The sequence below is a fragment of the Manacus vitellinus genome, unplaced genomic scaffold, assembly GCF_001715985.3.
Source record: "Manacus vitellinus isolate BGI_N305 unplaced genomic scaffold, ASM171598v3 scaffold_6_pilon, whole genome shotgun sequence".
Classification (NCBI taxonomy): Eukaryota; Metazoa; Chordata; class Aves; order Passeriformes; family Pipridae; genus Manacus; species Manacus vitellinus.
Window position 1 is genome coordinate 5,495,457 of NW_021940750.1, and position 18,893 is coordinate 5,514,349.

The 18,893-nt window shown below is 38.9% G+C and overlaps 1 protein-coding gene across 1 annotated transcript in view; it reads right to left on the reverse strand.

The window, feature by feature from the left end:
- Positions 1-18,893, reverse strand: part of SPTBN5 (spectrin beta, non-erythrocytic 5) — a 94,651-nt gene that overhangs the window by 40,655 nt on the left and 35,103 nt on the right. The window contains exons 31-35 of the mRNA XM_029964235.1: positions 17,972-18,151; positions 13,838-14,041; positions 12,986-13,135; positions 1,609-1,713; positions 445-630 (exon numbers count right to left, since the gene is read on the reverse strand). Coding sequence (XP_029820095.1) covers positions 445-630; positions 1,609-1,713; positions 12,986-13,135; positions 13,838-14,041; positions 17,972-18,151 — 825 coding nt within the window. The remainder of the gene's footprint in view (positions 1-444; positions 631-1,608; positions 1,714-12,985; positions 13,136-13,837; positions 14,042-17,971; positions 18,152-18,893) is intronic.

Here is an 18,893-nt window from a genome sequence, read left to right on the forward strand (position 1 = left end):
GTAGGCATTCATTCTCTTTTGGTGATGATCTTAACCTGATCTGTGTCTTTTTCATGGGCTGGGAGGTGACCAGCACCTGCAGTTTTTTCTTTAAATCATGGAGGATGTTCCATGGGATACAGCAGCAGAAGGGGTGGATACCAAACCAGCAAGTGTTTGCAAATGTCTGCCTGAGCCTATGTGCTCTTGTTTATGCCAGTACACCAGATATGCTAGCACATTTTCAGTCACACACATTGTGCTGCTCTTTGAAAGATTGACCTAGTATGCCTTTCTAACAGTACTGCCAGGAACAGAGCTACTCAGTTACAAGACTAAGGCCAGAATAGGAGACAAACGGAGACCAACATATTCTGCAGAGACCAGTCAAAGCGAGCACTTCATCCAGTAGAAGTAGGCAGTTGCTCTGCCTTCCAGCCCCATCCCAGTCTAAAACCCTCTTACCTCTTCCAAGTTCTGGTAGAAAAGTGCCAGAAGAAGGGCAATCTGCAGCTTCTCTCTCCTATTCTGGGATAGATTCTTGATCTGATGCTTCCTCTCATGAATGACATTCAGTTTGTGCTGAATCTTTCGCCCTTCCAGTCCATCAGCCTTTTCCAGCCTGCTTGCCTGTTCTTGAAGAGATATCATCTGAGGAGACAACAAATCTGAAATTACTTTTATGCTTCCAAGTGGTGTGAAAGAAACAAAATCCAAGCTCCTTTCCATACCTAAAAGATTTTCCTTTTTTCTGTAATAAATCAAGAATAGCAGGGAGAGGTTAATCAGCATTCCCCCTCACCCTGTACTATATTACACCTATGACATTATTATTATTGCTCTGTGTGGTGGATCCCGGCTACTTAAATGAATTGAAGCTGTAGCTCCAGGAGTCCCTATGTTACTGATCAGCTGGTGCAAGGAATCATGGAGCAAGCATGACACTCATAAGTGCCAGTGCTCAAGTTTTATTTCTTTGTGGAAATCAGGTGTTGGAAGGTAGCTCTCAAAATAAGCAATCTGTCTGGCAGGGAGCTGGCAAGAGTTCTGGGAGTTCATTCCTTCTAAGGAACCCAGGCATAGTCCCAGGTTTAAGTTTAGCCCTAGCCTGGCTGAGTTAGAGCAGTGGCTATCAGGCAGATTCATTTACATGAAGGTGAGCAGATCAGTGTCTATTCCAAAGTTGTGGAGAGGCAAGCCAGTTTGGCACAGCCATTGTATACCAAATGCATATTTAAATAATTTTACCTCCTGTATTTTACTTGCTATAAAAGCCACTATTTTTTTAATGAAAAAACCAGAAACTTCTGATATCCATGACACAATAGGGCCTGCTTTAAATATTTCTTCTTGTAGCTCCCACTATTCAGCACACTGAGTGGTTTTCCTATCTGCTGCAAGACAATACAGGGAGGCCTTGGGCGTGGGATGTTTTAACACTTGTTCTCCAATGCTCTGTCTCTTATTTCCCCAAGCTTTCTCATTTTCTCTTTGGTTCAAGCATATCAGGCATATCATGCCTGTCAGCAATTCAATGTGTTAGCATATTAATAAATATAATTATATATATATATATATATAAAATTCTAGCTCTTGGGCTGGTAGAATATTTGTTGTTGATTTTTGTACCTTCTCATCCTGTGATGCCAGAAGCTTCTCAAAAGCCTCATGTTTCCTTATCAGTTGCTCTACTTCATTTACAGAGGTTCCGAGGTCATTGCTTTTCAAATAAATCTATAAAAAAAGTTTATTATTTCTCTCAGTGGATTAATTATCACATAAAATTTATTCATAAATGGGAGAAGAGGTATTAACTCTGCTGTTGAGAGTACATTTGAGAGGGAAAGAAAGGAACAGGAGGCAACTGAAATTGGAAACTAATTAGTATAACTCCATGGTCTTTAGCTAGAAAGAGAAGCATTAACAGGTCTAGCTGAAGAAAGTGACCTGTCACTGCTTATTATAATCACTAAGTCACAAGGCAGTAAATTCCAGAGGTCTAAGCCATCCTTGTAATCTCAAGTAAGATCACTCTCATGTCTGACAGATGTCCATATCATTCCTTCTCAGAAGAGTTCTTGTAACAGAGACTTTGCAGCCTCCCTGGGCAATTTACTCCAGTGCTTCATTACCTTAACTTCATTACCTTAAATTAGCAGGATTTTCCAAATATCTATCCTGAAAATGCATGGCTAGCACTACATGTTGCTATATACTGCCCTCTTCATCACATGAAGGATGATCATTCCTTTTACATCTGCTTCAGCCTTGTACATGTTTGTAGACATCACATATTGGGATTTCTGTCTTCTCTAGGCTAAAACTACACTGATCTGATCAATTATTCCACAACAGCTGTGTCTTCTTGATTCTGTTTATTCCTATTTCTCTCTGGATTTTCTCTATTTCTTCTTATTTTGAAACTTGATGCAATAACTGTCAATAAGCAATCAGACTGCCAGAGTGAAGGCTGTGAAAACAGCAGAACATTTATATGTGCCTTTCAAGCTGCAATCTTCAGCATGTGTCTGTATATGGTGCTTATCTTCTATACAATACCATGAACTCAAGTTCACCTTGCAATCTACTATAAGATTCCAGAAGCTTTTCAGAAGAACTGCTGACAGACCAGTTTGACCCCATCCTGTATTTAAGCAGCTGATTATTCCTGAAAAATGTCATAGCTTGCATCTGTACCAAGTGCATTACATTTGTTATATTTTCAGGCCATCTTTCCAATTTGTCTGCATTAATTTTATTTACTGTCTGTTCTGTCAGTGCAGTTTTAAAGAAACTGACCTCTGCACTATTTGCTTTTAACACTGTGAGAACCTTTTCCAACTATTCCAACTAAGGCACTGCAGTGTTTCCTGATTCTGTTCTGGTGTTAAGAAGGCTGACTGCCCAATTACTTCTGCCGTGCATTCTGTTATATTCGGTTTTGCCAAATGCAGAAGAATAAACAATGTAGTTATCTATTATCAAGAAAAAACTATGCTTTTCTCCAGATTAATAAGAACGTATTCTTTTCTAGTGGATTTAATTGCCCACATTTTTTTTTTTTATTCAATGAGACAACAGCAAAGCAAAAACCTCAATTAGAGGTTCTGATGGGACATGAGCAAAAATTACCCATGAGTAAGGATCACACTGAAGTGACTATGACTGGACAGACCTGGGGAAATCAGACTGTTGTGAGGGATTACATTTATCAGCAGTGTGTAATGTGTAATCCATTTTGTGAGCTCATGGAATCATAAATATTTGGACAAGGATGAGAATTTCCAACCAGTAACTCTACCTGGGTAAAGTGCAATTAATGGAGATGGAAGAAGAATTTGAGATCAGTGATACAGTGTGAAAGAATTAAGAGGCAGGAAAGAAACAGAAGAGAATCAGTGAAACACAATTGCTAATAGTTTCAGAAAAGGGCTGGTAAATAACATAGGTAAATCTGTGCCTTAAAACCATAGATATGTGCAGAAAAAAATAACATCTGGAGAGGTCCTTCTTGCTTTGCTAAGCATTACAGTTCTGTAACAGTCTTACAGTGTGTTTTTTATGAGAGGTAAAGGATATTCTTTGGCAGCTACTTTAGAAAACCAGTCATGATGTTCATTTTCTGCACAGAAGTATTGGATGATCGTTTCACTCCACAGGGCATCTTCTGAAGGAGAGGTTTCCCAAGCATGAATGCATGTGCAGGGCAATCCACATGTACTTGCCAGGGTCCGAATGCACTAACAGGCTCTGGTGGTTCTGACTGCCCCCTGGATGGACGTCCTGCTCCCATCTGGGGGTCCCTCTGAGGCTCGGCCCTGGCCACCAGCCCTGCCTGAGCTACACTGAGGGGAAGTCTGAGCTCTGCCCTGGTCCTCCCGGACAGACCCCACATTTAAGTCACTACCTCGCCTTGATGCTTTGATCTTCAGCTGGTTGATGGACTTTTTTACTGCTGCCACCACTCAGCCCTCCTTGGCAGCTGTGGATAAGAGGACTGACAGCCAGACTTGACCTGATGTTCTAGTCCATTTTTCAGGAGTGAATATTTTGCATATAGAAAAAAATGCACAGAAGACTATCATGTCCAGGCTGGATGTACAAACTGCTCTATACTAATCCATACCAAGTATCAAAAGAAAGGTAAATAAATCCCATCACAGTAATCACTGTCAAGAAGACAGTGAACACAACAGGCCTAAGCCTATAGTATGTCTGTCCCATTAATCACCAGAATGCCTAAAGAAATATATTGATGCCTCTGCTATGCCTCTGTCTGTTAAATATAACCCCCATCAGAAGGCAGATACTCTGTAATTCAAACTTTAATCCTTTGATCTATCCTACTCATCAAGTGTATGAAATTATATATTTTTTTTTTGAGAGTGTTACTGGATTTTGTTTGCTCTTTTGAAGAAAGATCTCCACATGTGTGGGTTCCAGGTCTGTCTACAGTAATGCCTTATTAAACCACCTTATTATTACCATCTATATCTACACTGCTGTTACTAACACAGAAATAAAAAGTTATCAGCTGAATCTAACTCACTGCTATTTTGGCTACACAAACATACAGTCACACACTGTATCTCCATTTTGAAGCTTTAAACACTGCTTAAAAAATACTGTAGCTTCTTTACATATTCTGTGAATTATCTACCATTTTTGGTCAAAAAAGATTTACCTCTAGGACTTTTATCTAGTACTCTTAGCAGTGAAACTGGTACCTGAAGAAATGGTCAACTATTAGTTTTCCTGCTCATAAACCTGTGATGGAAGAAAAACACAAGGGGTATCTACCGATAAAGGTGATTAGATTCCTTGAAGAAGAGAACAGAGACATTTGAGAGCAGGGGTGTGGGGTGGTGAGTCATAAGCAGCTGCCACTGGAGTGTTCAGGGCTTTGCTCCCACTGAAAACCACTAAACACAAATGACACTGAGCAAAGCTCGATTCCTTCAGATATTACAGCAGTGGGAAAAAGTCCTCCTGAAAGCTTTGGACCAAGACCTCCAAGCAGAAGCTCGTGCAAATGCCAAAACCAAGGCTTTGACACTGAGAAAGAAAACTGGTGCACAAAAAGAAAATTGCTGCAAAAGGAAAGTGGCTGCATACATTACAGGAGAGGCAATGGCACCAATTTTAGAAGAAAGTAGCCCCTGTAGCACTAACAGTGCTACTTGGAGAGCTGCTAAGGTAAAAATTTTCCATTCCATTCATCTTTTAAACAGAAATCTTATGACAGCCATTGCTAGAATCAGAACCACAACATTTTTTTCATGTAAGTACTTGTTATACCAGTCTGAAAGCAGAATGAAAATTGTCTCCTTTGCCACAATGCTGGCCTGTGGCCAAGTACATCACTTTCTGGCAGGTTTTTAGAAACATCCCCAAACACCTGCTTTGAATAAGACACATTGATTTCAACTATAAAACACTGCATAGCTCTCCTCAGGTAACCTACCAGGGTCTCCCAGAGGAAACAGTATATATAAACTTTTTTTTCAAGTTTGTTGCTATTATGAATCATGGCCCATCATCAGGAATTTTGCTCAGCCATGAAAAGCACCAAAGACTTGGCCACTTACTATAAAAGGGACTAGTTTTTAAGAGAAGACTTGCAAAGATGCTTAAAACCACAAAATGTTTTTTGAGATTTTTGAGATTTTAAATGGAGAATGGAACAAATAGTCAATTTATTAATGATGTAAAGCACAGAAATGGAGGGTTTAACCCTACTTCACTAGAGGTTTTCTCTATTTCTGAGCTCATTGCATAGTTTTCAATACACAGTCATATAAGAACTCTTGCATACAAGTTAATGCAGAACTAAAAATGAAGTCCAGTTTAAAAAAAAAATCACTTAAAATAAGTCAGTACTATATACACACTTATGTGACAGCTTATGCCAGCTCTAGCTTTTAAAGAAATACTGAAGAAACATTTTAACCATTAGCCCAGCTATGCTCTCTGGATACCACAACTTCAAATTTATATGTACTGGAAGCTGACATAACCCCAAAAGAAATTCATATTCCAAGAAGACTAGTTTCTATTTCTCTAGAATAAAATTTAAGTATTTCTGCAAATTCACTCCCTTCTGCTCTTCACAGTATAACAAGCTCCATAGATTTTGCCCCTCGCTGCCTGCCCTTGGCTTGCTGTTGAGATTGCTGGAACACCACAGAAAATCCTTCTGCTTTAAACATGCACTAAAAGCCTGAATTACTTCCAGTTTTAAAAGCCTTCACTTAAAGCATGTAATGAAGTCCAAACTATCTGCCCAAATAGATAACAACAAAGTTTGATTTGACTTAATTCTGATAGAAGTAAATAAAAAAGAAAAAAAATGATATTTGATTTAGCAAAGCAAATAAATATGTTTGATACGATGACTATATATGGTACACAAAAATGTTGTACTATGCTTCATTTCAGTAAAAGTTACAACAAGGTATCATACTATAACCATAGGTGGAATAAAATGCACTGAAGTTTTTTATAAAGAGAAAACACATACTTTTTCTATCACACTGACATCACTATATTATTGGCTTCTCTCCTCACAATCTATATGCAAAATTCTAATGTTAAAGATATTTAAAATTTCCTTCCCTCCTCCTACTGCATGCTGTCTTATGGCATAAGAATATAATTGTCTCACATTGGAAATGTATATGGGAAAAAACACAGAGATAAGACAGTGGGGTTTTTTTCCCATAACTGCTGTAATTCCTTCCTCACACCTATCTCTGTCTTCAAAATTCACAAGCTCGATCTCTATCCTGTAAGTAGTAGGTGTTGGACCAGAATCTTAAGCCCAAACAACATCATCATTAAAATATTTACTTATGAAACATTTGTCTGAAGGTAGACTAAGTTCTTTTTAAACTCCCCATAGTTTCACTGCTAGAAACTTTGCTGGGATATTCAAATTTGACATGCTATGGAGATTGAATTCCCTTCATTTCCCTCAGGAAAGGGCAGTACCTCTCCTTTTCTAAGAAGGGGAAAAAAGTGATTTCTTCCTATGCACTTAAATATTTTGGGTTTTGAAAACAAGTATTACTTTTAAAACTTACAAAACCAGGAATTAACCATTTAGAAATACAGCATTTGAGAAGTAAGAAAATGAAAACACTGAAACAGAAAAGGACTAAGAAAAACTACACTGAGTATTTGTTCCAGGTCCCAGACTGACTAGCAGAGAAGAAACTAGTTCTCGGCTCTGAAGTCGTGAACCTTCAAAGTGCTGAGCACTGTGGCCCAATCATGAAAAATCTGTAAACAGTTGCATGTCATGTTAACAGTAGCATTCTAAAGGTTAAAATGAAACACTTGTTAAGTGCTCAATCAGATCAGAGTTCTTATCTTCATTTAGCATGGATCAAGCTGTATCTGCAGCCTTGGTGACAGCAGAACACAAGTAGCTTTCTTATTGTTCTGTAAGTCATCTCTAGGGAGTTGGAACATGGCAGTAAGCATACAAATAGAAATCCATATGGCTTGATTAAATACGAATCAGATCTTCTGTTTGCAAATGTTCCTAGAATGGAATGGAAATCTTCACCACTCGCCTTCCAGAGTCAAAGGATGCAATGTTGACAGCAATAGATGGACACCCTGCACCCTCCGCGTCTCTATGACTTGAAGATGTGGTGGGAGCTGGTGTGTTTGTCAAAAGGTTGTCAGGACATACACTTTTTACAGTGCATGTTTCCTGGGAAGGTCTCCAACCAGATCTCGTCCAATGGCTAGAAAGCAATCCTGAGCAGCAAACTGGATTCACTGATCGAGAGAGGTCAGCCCCAACCTCCACAGGGTGAAAGGGTGGGCCAGCTATATCTATATCATGTGTTTTGATAAAGATTGTTGGACTTGAACTTCTTCTAAATTCTCTTACCACCTGGATAGGCATAGCAGTCCAAGGGGTGGCAAGTATCAGGGTGATTTTGGAAACCTTGTGGTGAGCAGGTGTTAGGTCATCACATGGAGTCTTCCTAAACTCTGGCCTAGATGAAGGATAATTCTGAAAGACAATCAGCTCTGGATTTAAATCCTTGCTTATGACCTCATTCCCACTAGCTGAATTTCCTCTTCCAGTCAGCATAGCTGAGGACAGCCATATATCTCTGGAGACAGACTGCTGGGGAAGGCCAGGATACTTAGAGGAAGTCACATGAAGTCTTGTGATTTGAAGGGCTGGAGATCCACCTGCAGGGAAGTCTTGTTTTGGTTTCTGGTATCCTGTTTGAAAATCAGCTGAAGTTTCAGGCATCTTCTCTAGCTGTGGTATGAGCAGACCTGAATGAGCATGACTGCTTCCATAGGAATCTGCTCGAAAAGGCTTTATCATCAAGCTGCACGTTGAAATGTAAAGCTTCATTGAAGTGTGGAGGTCTGACATATGGACATTGCATTGGCTACAGCCTTGTTGGGATGGGAGAGAATCACAAGGTTCCAGGGATGCATGCAGATTTTTGCTGTGGAATGTAGAAACAGCTGGAATAGCAGACAGATCAACATCTAGGCGTGATGTCCAGCTTGGTGGAGCTTTGCAGGAAAGGACATCAGAGGGCAAAGATAGAGCAAGCTTCAAGGGATTGCTTTTTTCAGAAGTACGATGAACACTTTTTTCTCTTTCTGAATATTGCTTGTAAGATGCAGATGTTGACTGAATGCCAGACGCCTTGTATCCATGGCTCCGAGGGTCCTTGCAAGCACTGGAACGTGTGGATGTCTCATCAGAAGGACTGACACAGTGACTAGTGCTCCCAAAACCTTTCGTCTGGTCTGTGTGTGCCAGGATGACATCTAGCCTTGAACAGTAAGCTCCGGAAGACACACTGCGTGGCGGTGAGTTGGCATTTCCTGGAGCAAGCTCTGCAACTGACTGACCAGTGGGACGATGCCATGCTGATGCTGGCATCTTTTGCAAAGGCCTGTCCTGCACAGCAGATTCAAAAGGAGGACGTGGGGTCATTTTACTGGAAGATAGAATCATTTTCGCAGTGGAGATATAGGTTGCAGATGAAGGTTTCCAGGGACGTTCCCTGTATGACATTCTGAAGTTTAGTTCTAAATGATGCAAAAACCAAAGCCACAGAAGCTTGCCTTTCCCCCTGTGTTTAAAACCAACTCCTAATCCTTTTTCCTTTGGCACTGGAAATTTCCATTCTTCCACTGAAGTAAAGGAATGAGAGATGAATAAACATTCCCTGGGAAAAAAAATATGAACTAAAAAAATCCACATTCAAAATAAAAAATCTCAGCTTTCTAATACTGCTACCACCACTTGTCACGTCTGCAAAGCGATACGAGCGTGGGATGGGCAGAAAGATAAATTATGGAGCATACGGCTCTGCTCCCTGAGTGTTCTGACAGTGAGACTGCAGACAGTAGGAGGGAGCCAAAAGTGCCTGCCAGAGACAGCCTGGAAACTCTCTGTTATTTCATCTGCGAAAAAAGGAAAGCAGCTAACCTGAGCTGCTGTGAAAAGAGCAGAACAGAGCAGAGTGTACTGGACACTGTTTCTGCTCTAAGCAAAAATTATTTTTTTCCTTCTTTCTCTTTTTTCAGCCATTGCTTGTCTGCACTCTGAACTATGAGATGTTAGTTCGCAGGTCTTACAAGACTTTCCTACAGAAGTTCTATGTGATGGCACAACTGAATTCATTATAAAAAAAATTAAAAAGATAGCCGGTTGCCTAATTTTCTAGATATGTCCTCCATTTTCTTCAGCATAGAACAATGCTAGACTATATTCTGCTGAAATCCTTTGAAGGTTTAAGCAACTTGGATGTAATATAAGATGCTGGCTTAAAGTCAAACCTGTCACACTGGCACATACAGTGAATGAAAGAGCAGTTCTCAGCAGTAGTTCTTAGTTTAAAATACTCCTCTGCTATCTTTTTCCTTCCCCTATTCCTTGCTGCTGGGGGAGAGACCATCTAAGGCATATGAAGTACTGGGATAATAGGATTAAAAAATTACAACATGGCAGAAGCTACTTTCTTAGGCACATATTTTGCAGACATATGAAGTGAAATGCACATAACTGCACTTTGCCTCAAACACAAAAGTCAGAAGAAACACAAGGGGTGAAGAGATTGCTTATATTTGTTTGCCTGAAAGGAATCCTTTTTGAATGTGTTTCCTTTTGTCCTTTCTGAAAAGAGCGAATGATGAAACTCTCATCAGGAAAGGGGTTTGAGAGTCTTCAAGTGATGCCTTGCCTGAATTTTTTTAAAAAACATGTTTGAAAGAACTGCTTTCCTACCATCTTGCCTGTCTCCCTAGGGAGCAGAGTCTACATTGCTATGCAGCCACATTTTAATTCCATATAGTAGTAACAGAGCTCCATCCAAAAGGAATAGATTCCTCTTCCAATTGTTCTTCAAATGCAGAGAAATGAAATATAAGTAGTGACTAAAGAACCTCACTTCACTATCAAATTGTATATGCTGATCCATATGGCAGATGGTGGCAGCCACAAAAGACAGCTTTGTGGTTCTTTAAATTTCTCCCTCATTTAGATGGGAATTCTGCAGCACAGGAATAACTTGTTTGAAGAACGATCACACATAGGGATAAGAGAACAAAAGCAATGGGAATGCAGGATTTCCAGCTGTAGAGGAATCAGAACAGTGTTGCCATTTCTATTCAAGGCCAAGCTGATGCACTGCATATTCAGGAAGAACTATAATCCAGTAGAAGGTAAATGCCTTCTTGTTTTTCCATGAACAGCAAAAAAATGAACCTCTTCTTGCAATGACTTGTTTTCTTTATTGATTTCACCCCATATATTCTTCAAAGGTACAACTTATTTTGTATGTAAACACACACAGTTTCTGTCTTCTCAGCAGCTTAATAGCTTAAACCTGCATCACTGTGTTTATACTCACTGTGGAGCAACTCTGCTCTCAACATTGAGGTGATCCCCAACATTGCCAGGTTTCAAACCAGTAAAACTGATTTAAAAATAGCAAAATATGATTTCAAATGAGCAGGTAGCAGTGGAATTTGTGAAGCACAGCTGAGATATGCTTTCACCAAAACCTCCTCAGAAGTTCATTGAGAAAATAGTATGAGAGAAAGATTCAGATAACAGAATTGCCCTTCACGATCCTCAAGGTCACAGTCTTCATTCTCAGGCTTTGCTTTGGCTGAAGAAAGTTGTGGTAGGAGGCAGGCACTGTGACTGATCCCACCGAGACAATTTACCCAGTCTGTGATGAACACCCACCCCTTTTGTGGCAGTCTCCCTCAGAGCATATGGCAATGGTAAATTCACCCGAACAAAGGAGCGAAAACAAGTTCCATTTACCTGTAGAGAATGTGCTGGGGCCATACCAGAAATGCCAGGTGCATTACCCTTTCATGTAAGAGTAATACAGGCTTTCAACTCAGGGATAAGAAGAAACACTAATCCACAGTGGCTTCCTACACATTTACCTCTGAAGTATACAGAGCAAAGCAGATGCCACAGTGACAGTGCCTCTGCCTCTGCATGTTGGCTGATGTCCATTTCATAAAAGGAGAAAAAATACAGCGGCCAAACTTTTGTAGAGTTTACATTTTCCCTGATGAGCTCCTATGCAGGAGCTTAGCAATGATGTTAGTAGGGAATTGAGATAGATGTAATGCAAATCATGCCACTTGCTAATGAAGCAACAAATAGTGGGTTGAACCATATAATATTTTACTCCAGAAACCTGAACCTAGGTGAAACGCTCTGTTTCATATTTCATCACAAACTCAAGAATGCAGGGCACACATGCCAAGATTGCCAATTGTAGGGAATTATGAAGATATGCATTTCCTTCAATGAATGAGTAGCAGAAAGCTCCAGGCCCACGTGCTACAAAGGGTTAAGTATCACTGCATGGCACAGCGAAGGGTCAGTTTTCAGAAAGATTTAGTGCCAGTGGCAAAGCGCTGGTGAAAAACAGCTCAGCACAAACTGAGAGCCATTATATTTTTCTATCAGTGGTCTTGGAGAATTAAGTATTATTTTTCCTTAATGAGAAATGACTGGAGGTACAACCTCCTTCAATCCTTAAATTTGGCAACCTTCAACCCACTGATGTGGTTTGCATGCCAAGTCTCAGCATGGCTATAGCAATCTATCAGTTTGTGAATTCACAGGGTGACTGCACTGTTTTCTAATAGCAAATGTTAGACCTTGAGCTGGAACCTTTTTAAACAGTTACATGAATCAAAGTGCAAGAAAGACAAAAGATAATTTAATAATGGTGAAAAAAAACCTATTTCAAGAGCTGCAAAAAGATGACAATAAGAACATCCTTCTGTCTCTTTGCATTAATTATATCTGCCCTCTCTTTTCATGAGAGGACCTTTTTCACTAGTTCATCTCTCTACTGCATCAAACAGAAACTAATACTCCTTAAAAATTCTTTTGTAGTTGTTCTACACACAGCTATCAATACCCTTGCAGAACTGAGAAGTCAATTCACTTTCCTGTATTAACTCACACTGCCAACATCCATCTTCCAGTAGTTGCATTTTCCCAGCACTAACCCTCAGCCTGAGGTGAGGTTTCCAGCAACACCTGTAAAGCAAACTCCATTCAAACCCACTTTCCCTTCCCTTTGAAGCCTACAAAACAATTTGCCAATGGTTAAGCAGCTGGTATGATGAGATCTGTTTATAAAGAGGACTAATACTGGACTCTTGTCTCCCTCTTCTGTTGTGACTCTCACGTGTTAGCTGTCATGTTTATTTGCAATTAATTATCTTTCAGGCAAGTATCATCTGTTTGTTTCTGGTTCCACACCTAAGCTCCATAAGAAGGGTGGGGGTCCTGTACATTGTTACACTCTCTAAGTAATACACAATGCAAATTATAAAAATAAAAAGAGTGTCTTGTGTATATGCAGACACAAGGATTTTAAGCTGTAGGTGAACAGTCGTGCCCCTTTTAGTTTGAAAGAATTTAAATGATTGAAGAGTTTATCTGCTTATTTCAAGTTTATAATTCGCTCACCTCCTGTGAATTCAGGAGCATGTCCAAGTGGTCCCAATCCTTGTAGAACATTTGTTCTTGGTGTATTTTCTCCAGCCACTCCTTCTTCTGTTTCCATGCATTGTATACATTTTTCTTCTCTTCCATTAAAGCCTGTAGTTTCTGCTGAATCTGAACATAATTTCCAATTAAAAAGTCATGTTGGTCTTTAGATCATATGGATCAGGGTAAGCTGAGACAAGAAAGGATTAAGCGGAGTGGTGGATAATCCCCTTAAATTGCAACAAAATTATTAAACAGAAAAAAAAGCAAAACAAGTTCTAGCAATTCTATTTGAGCATAGAGATAACCAGAGGTGCCTCATTTCAGCAATGGAGAAGTGTTTCTTACAGCATATACAGCAGTTCAAGCCAAGAGCAAAGAAAGGTAACTGTTTCCCAAGTGTGCTTTCTAAAATAAGATCCTAATTCTCCATTGTCTTTAGTCATTAATAGTGCCATTATATCACTCCAAATTTTTGTCCAGACTGTTCTGGTGTGGATATACCACTGTGATATGAGGCATAGTATTTCTGTGAAAATCCAGTTTGGGAAGTTGGTAGAATTAAATCCATTGCTCAGAACATGGTGAACTTCTTGAATGAGCCCAGCTTTGCTGCAGGGGGCCTTCAGGAGATGCCAGCACGCATCTGCTGCTGAGATAGGAAAAGGAACAGATGTTTCTGTGCCCAAGCTAGGTAACACACTGAGGCAAACATAGGTCATGTGTATAGAGAATTGATGCACATGTGTATTTGTATGCTTACAGTGTGATAGTTACACTGGTGTCAAGTAGCTGAATATGTATGATCGAACTCAGAAGAGTTTCAATTACCTCTTTTGATCCCATTTCCTCATCTTGCAGGAGTGACTGACCCAGCTGTACAGTATGACTATACTTCTCTTCTCGTGCTTCAATCTCTGCCAGTAGCTGTTGATGCTGAGTAAGTCTCAGGCTGCTAGTAGATATGTCCCGAATGGTCTCCTTGGCTCTCATTTCCCTTATTATTTCTGCTGTCCATAAGAAATAGTCCCACACCTGGAACCCAAGAAAATGTGAAAGTTGAGGTTAGAGCTCAAGCTTAGGTTATGAAGGAGGAAAATCATAGGCCTGTTCAACTTGAAGTGATTAATAGATAATAAAATCACAGATAAGAAAGAAAATATTTCATTGGTGCTTACAGTACTTCTCTGAATTTTACAAGCATGGATAATGACTGCTGGAATTTCTACATACTGTGTTAAATCATATATGGTTTGTAATATCATAATTATAGTCAAACTCTGTCATATCATGTCAATGACAGCATGATATAATTTATTGCCCTTTTGTCCATCTTTTCTTAAGTGTTTTCTAATGTTATTCCTTCACAAAGGATAAAACAGTATCATCCTATTTTTCTGCGACAGCTTTGTCTAATGCAAGTCTATTTGAAATTAGGTTGTGCACATATTCTCAAATGAGAGTCTGAATTTTCTGATAAAAAACAAATGCATTCTAATAAATGTGGAAAAAGGGTAAATCACAGCCTAGAAAAAATTGCATAACCAAATCAGGTATACAGATTCAGCTTTTGGTTTGTGGAACTATAGAATTGAGATTGACACAGAAACACAGTTCTGGGAGGAACAAGGACGTGATGCTAGTTTACTTTCAAAATCTGATTAAACAATAAATACATTTACAATATCTTAAAATGCTTGAAGCATTCAGCTGAAGCAATTATGAGCAAGAAAGTTCTAAAACAAATATCTGAGAATTATTTTCTAACTGTGACTGAAGCAATTTGCACAAGTAAAAATAATTTGACATTTTTCTATATGTCCTTTTCCACATTTGATATCTACACCTTAAACAGTCACTTTCTTTAGGCATCTTATTTGAATCTGCAATAGGAGTTTTACTCTTCCCTGTCAATTGTTAAAATTAGGATTGCAAGGGACTATACTGGGAATTACATGCAATGACTAATTAAGTTTTGCTATAGTTTAATTGTGTCTGAATTAGTTGATTTAATTTTGAGGTAGTAAACAGTTTGTCAGGTTTTTAAAGTGTATTTTAAAAGACTATTAGGTATAGTAAGTGTTGAAAAAAACCCTCTTTCACTGCAGAGAACTAAAAATTTTCTCTTGTGAGTGGTTGCTGGCTTTTCCACTGAAGGAAACTATGTAATGGAAATAGATTCTTGGCTGCTCCATTTTACCCATGGATTTTTGTTCATATCATCAAAATTTTGTACTGCCAGCCAAGAAAAAAAATTTCAGAAAAGCACCACAAAATTGAAACTGGCCAATTTGGGATCCTGAGTCTAGGCTTTGAAGCCAAGATAAACAGAGATAAAGATTTCTTTCTTAAAGCCAACAAACACAGCTACTAAATGACTGTTTAAAAAGACTGTGGTCCTTTTAAAGGGGCCCACATAGTGCACACGTGTTGGCATAATTTTGATTTTTAGAACTAATTCATTCACACAGCTGGATGTCACTGCAGACACTGACATTGCACTTGGCACTGCAAATGTCTAAGACTCCTCGAGATTTTAAGAAAGCATTAGGAAAAAATACATAAATCTCAGGATATATAATGTGATGGAACAAGTCAAGAGCCAATGAGTGGTTACTGGACTGTCACTGCCAGCAACATTTAAAGATAGACAAGGCATCAGTCTGCAGGAAACTCCTAAGCAGAGCCTGACAGAGACCATGCAAATCCTAGCAGAAACTTCAGATTAAGAGCCTCAGATCACTTAGAAATACTTTGAGTCTATGTCTACATTCATCTTCCTTGACAAAGTTTCTTGGAAGATTTGAAGCCCTCTGCTGTTACCGTGCGTTGTCCATTAGGCCCAGCTCTCTGCTATTTAATCAGACTAAAATTGTACTTGATGGGGTGCAAGGAGATACACTAGATGATTGTGTAGAATTCTCATTTTATGGAAAGACTGAACTTTTTTTGTTTCACCTAATCTGTGCACAATTTCTTAATGAAAAACCCAATGACTGCATATGAACGATATAATGAAAAAAGTACACTGAACAGCTGTGACTAACATTGTTTGTGGACCTCTTGTCATAGCTGAAAGAGGAAAGATAGCAAAGTTGCCTCTTTGCATTCAGCAATTTGGGTGATGTTCTGCAGCAAAGCTGCTCTAACCTACCCTAGAGCTACTGAGTTTTTCAGTCACTAGACACAGCTGCATGATGCTGCCTTGTCCCATCTGGGCAGAAAGACAAGTTTACCAAACTTGCAGGACCAGATCTTCACTGTTTCAAGAATTATTGTCAGGAAAGGAGGTGAAAATTAAGAGGATCAGGAACACTTTTTGCCATCCATTGGTAAAATGGAGCAGCCAAGAATCTATTTCCATTACAAGAGGCAGGAAGTTGCCTGGAGCATAATCCCGTCTAAGACATGTCATTGAGAACACAGTCACCTGGCTTTGTCATTTTGTTTTATAATGTTAAGAGTCCTAAAGATCAAAGGACACACTGCCAGATGGAGAAATGGGCTATAGATTTGCCATTCAGACAAAATTCAAACCAAAGGTGCTTTGTATGGTTCCAGCAATAGCAATTAAAAAAGTACCCCAACAGGTGGGGAAAACAAGACATTTTCTATCTGAAGTCAATAACTAAATTTATGATGTAAGTTATGAAGCAAAGTAATAATGAAGTGAACTCTGAGTGACTACATTTTGATGGATAAATCCACCAAGACCCACCTCCCAGGTGAAGACGTTCCCAGGCTGCAGACTTCAAGACTCTAATATATGTTAGAAGAATACAATTCTGAAAGTTTGACTTATTTTTACTATCATTCCTAGATGCTATTAGAAAGACAGTGGACAAATGAACTTTTCACCTACATCACTAGAGACACTTTTATTTTCCCCATTGACAGTTCTGCACAAGATAATAGACTTGTAACAGTTAAAAAACAAACCAAGCAAACCCTCAAAAAACCCAAAGTGCCATAAGCATTCTTTATCTCTAACTATATATTTTTTTTATGAAATAGGCAGATAACACCAATTTGAACACTTATAAGAGACTTGAAGTGGACTACTCTAATATGAAGAAGTCTCTCATGCTAACAAAAAAGAACCATGTACACCTACGGTGGTCTTGCTCCCAGCTCACAAACCTAGGACAGAGTTGTAGGAAGTTTTTTTCCAGCATACCCTGGACATTCTCTGCTTCCCACCAAAAATGGAAACAGAATGTGAGTTGACACTGAAGTTACATCTAGAGGAGTTCAAGAATAAAAGAACGTCAAAGTATTCTAGAAATCTACATTACCAATTTCCTTCATGATATAAGGGGACACTCGTTGGTTTAGAACCTGCTACTGCAGTACTTGCAGCAGTAATCTACTGATTTGCAATGGTGTAGCTCAGGTGCCTTCACTGAGATTACCAACGTTTGCAAAGTATTCTATGGCAAATTATAGTTTAGTGACCTATTGAATTCTTTGGAGACAAAGCTACTGTGCATTGTTGATTACAATATTATGCTGATATATCCATGTCACTGTTTAAGCAACTTGAGAAGTTAGTGCAAGAACTAGTGAGTTGTATTTGATACATTCCATGAAGTTAACTGTGGGTTATTGCATACCCTGAGAGAGCAAGATCAAACTTTAATGCATTATAAATGGGAGTGTAACATCGCCTTTTATCACTCTTACTCAGTGGAAATCGCAGTCTTTGAAAAGACTACTGCTGCTCCTGTCATTTCTGACAACTGTCAATTATTCCATACACAGCTGGATATGAGCTTTTATTCCTACAGAGGGTAAAAGATCTTTATCCTCTAACAACTTTCTAAATAGCTACACGCACTTAAATGTTTCATTAATACCACATGTAGCACCTGCAGCCTTTTGCAGCTTGGAAATACACCTATGATTCACACAAATTGAAGGCAACTTTCTCCTGAGTACCAACGGACAGATGGCAGAAGTGCTTACATGTGCCTGAAACTCGTGAAGCTTGTATATTTGTTCCAAAAGTTTCTTGCGCAGTTCCACTTTAGACTTCAGAGTCTTCCAGTTGGTCACTATTGCCTGCTGCTTTGCTTTTAGGTCTTCCACCTGCTTCTTTGAGCAGTGAGGCAGCACATGATCTGCAGAGTGGATCAGCTCCTGCAGCTGTATACAGGGACGAAAGAAGAAGGTAGGAAGGAGAGCGTCAGAGACATCAGGTAATATCAGAAAAGTTATGATAAGGGATATGTTAACTGTGCACGATATGTTAACTGTGCACGAAACTACAATTCAAGCAATGTTATCTGACTTAGCTTTTCGCACATTAAACAAAAACTTCCATAATTTCAGTTCTATGGAGTAATAGTGACATCCAGTGTTTGCCAAGGCTCATCGCAACAGTGATTTTTCAGATTTTGTTTTCCCTTTTTACTATACCATTTATTATTTGAATAATGCAACCAGTATTGTAATTTCTAATATAATGCAAGTATTTGCTAACTATTCCCTTTTTTTCTCATTGACCATTTAGCTTAACTGTGACCACATTCTCTTCATGTGTCTCTCATGCTCTTTTACCTTCAAAAGTCACAAATAGTTGGTGGAATCAATTTTAATGTTATCTGTCCTGAAGCCAATACATTAGGCTGCTGATAATTAATACTGGGATAACTACTAAAATAATCTCAATATTACACTTGCTGTGTTTTATACTATATATACTATTGTATACTATTACATTTATTAAACAAAAGTGGAGAGTAAACTCATACTAGTTTTATTGGCCTCGTTGAAACCAAGCAAATCTCTTTTATACAAGGAAGCTGTTCTCTTGAGCTGAAACTTTTTATGTTTGTATTATGAGCCCTATCCTTTTTTCTCATGGTCCAATTTGTACCCTTCCAAA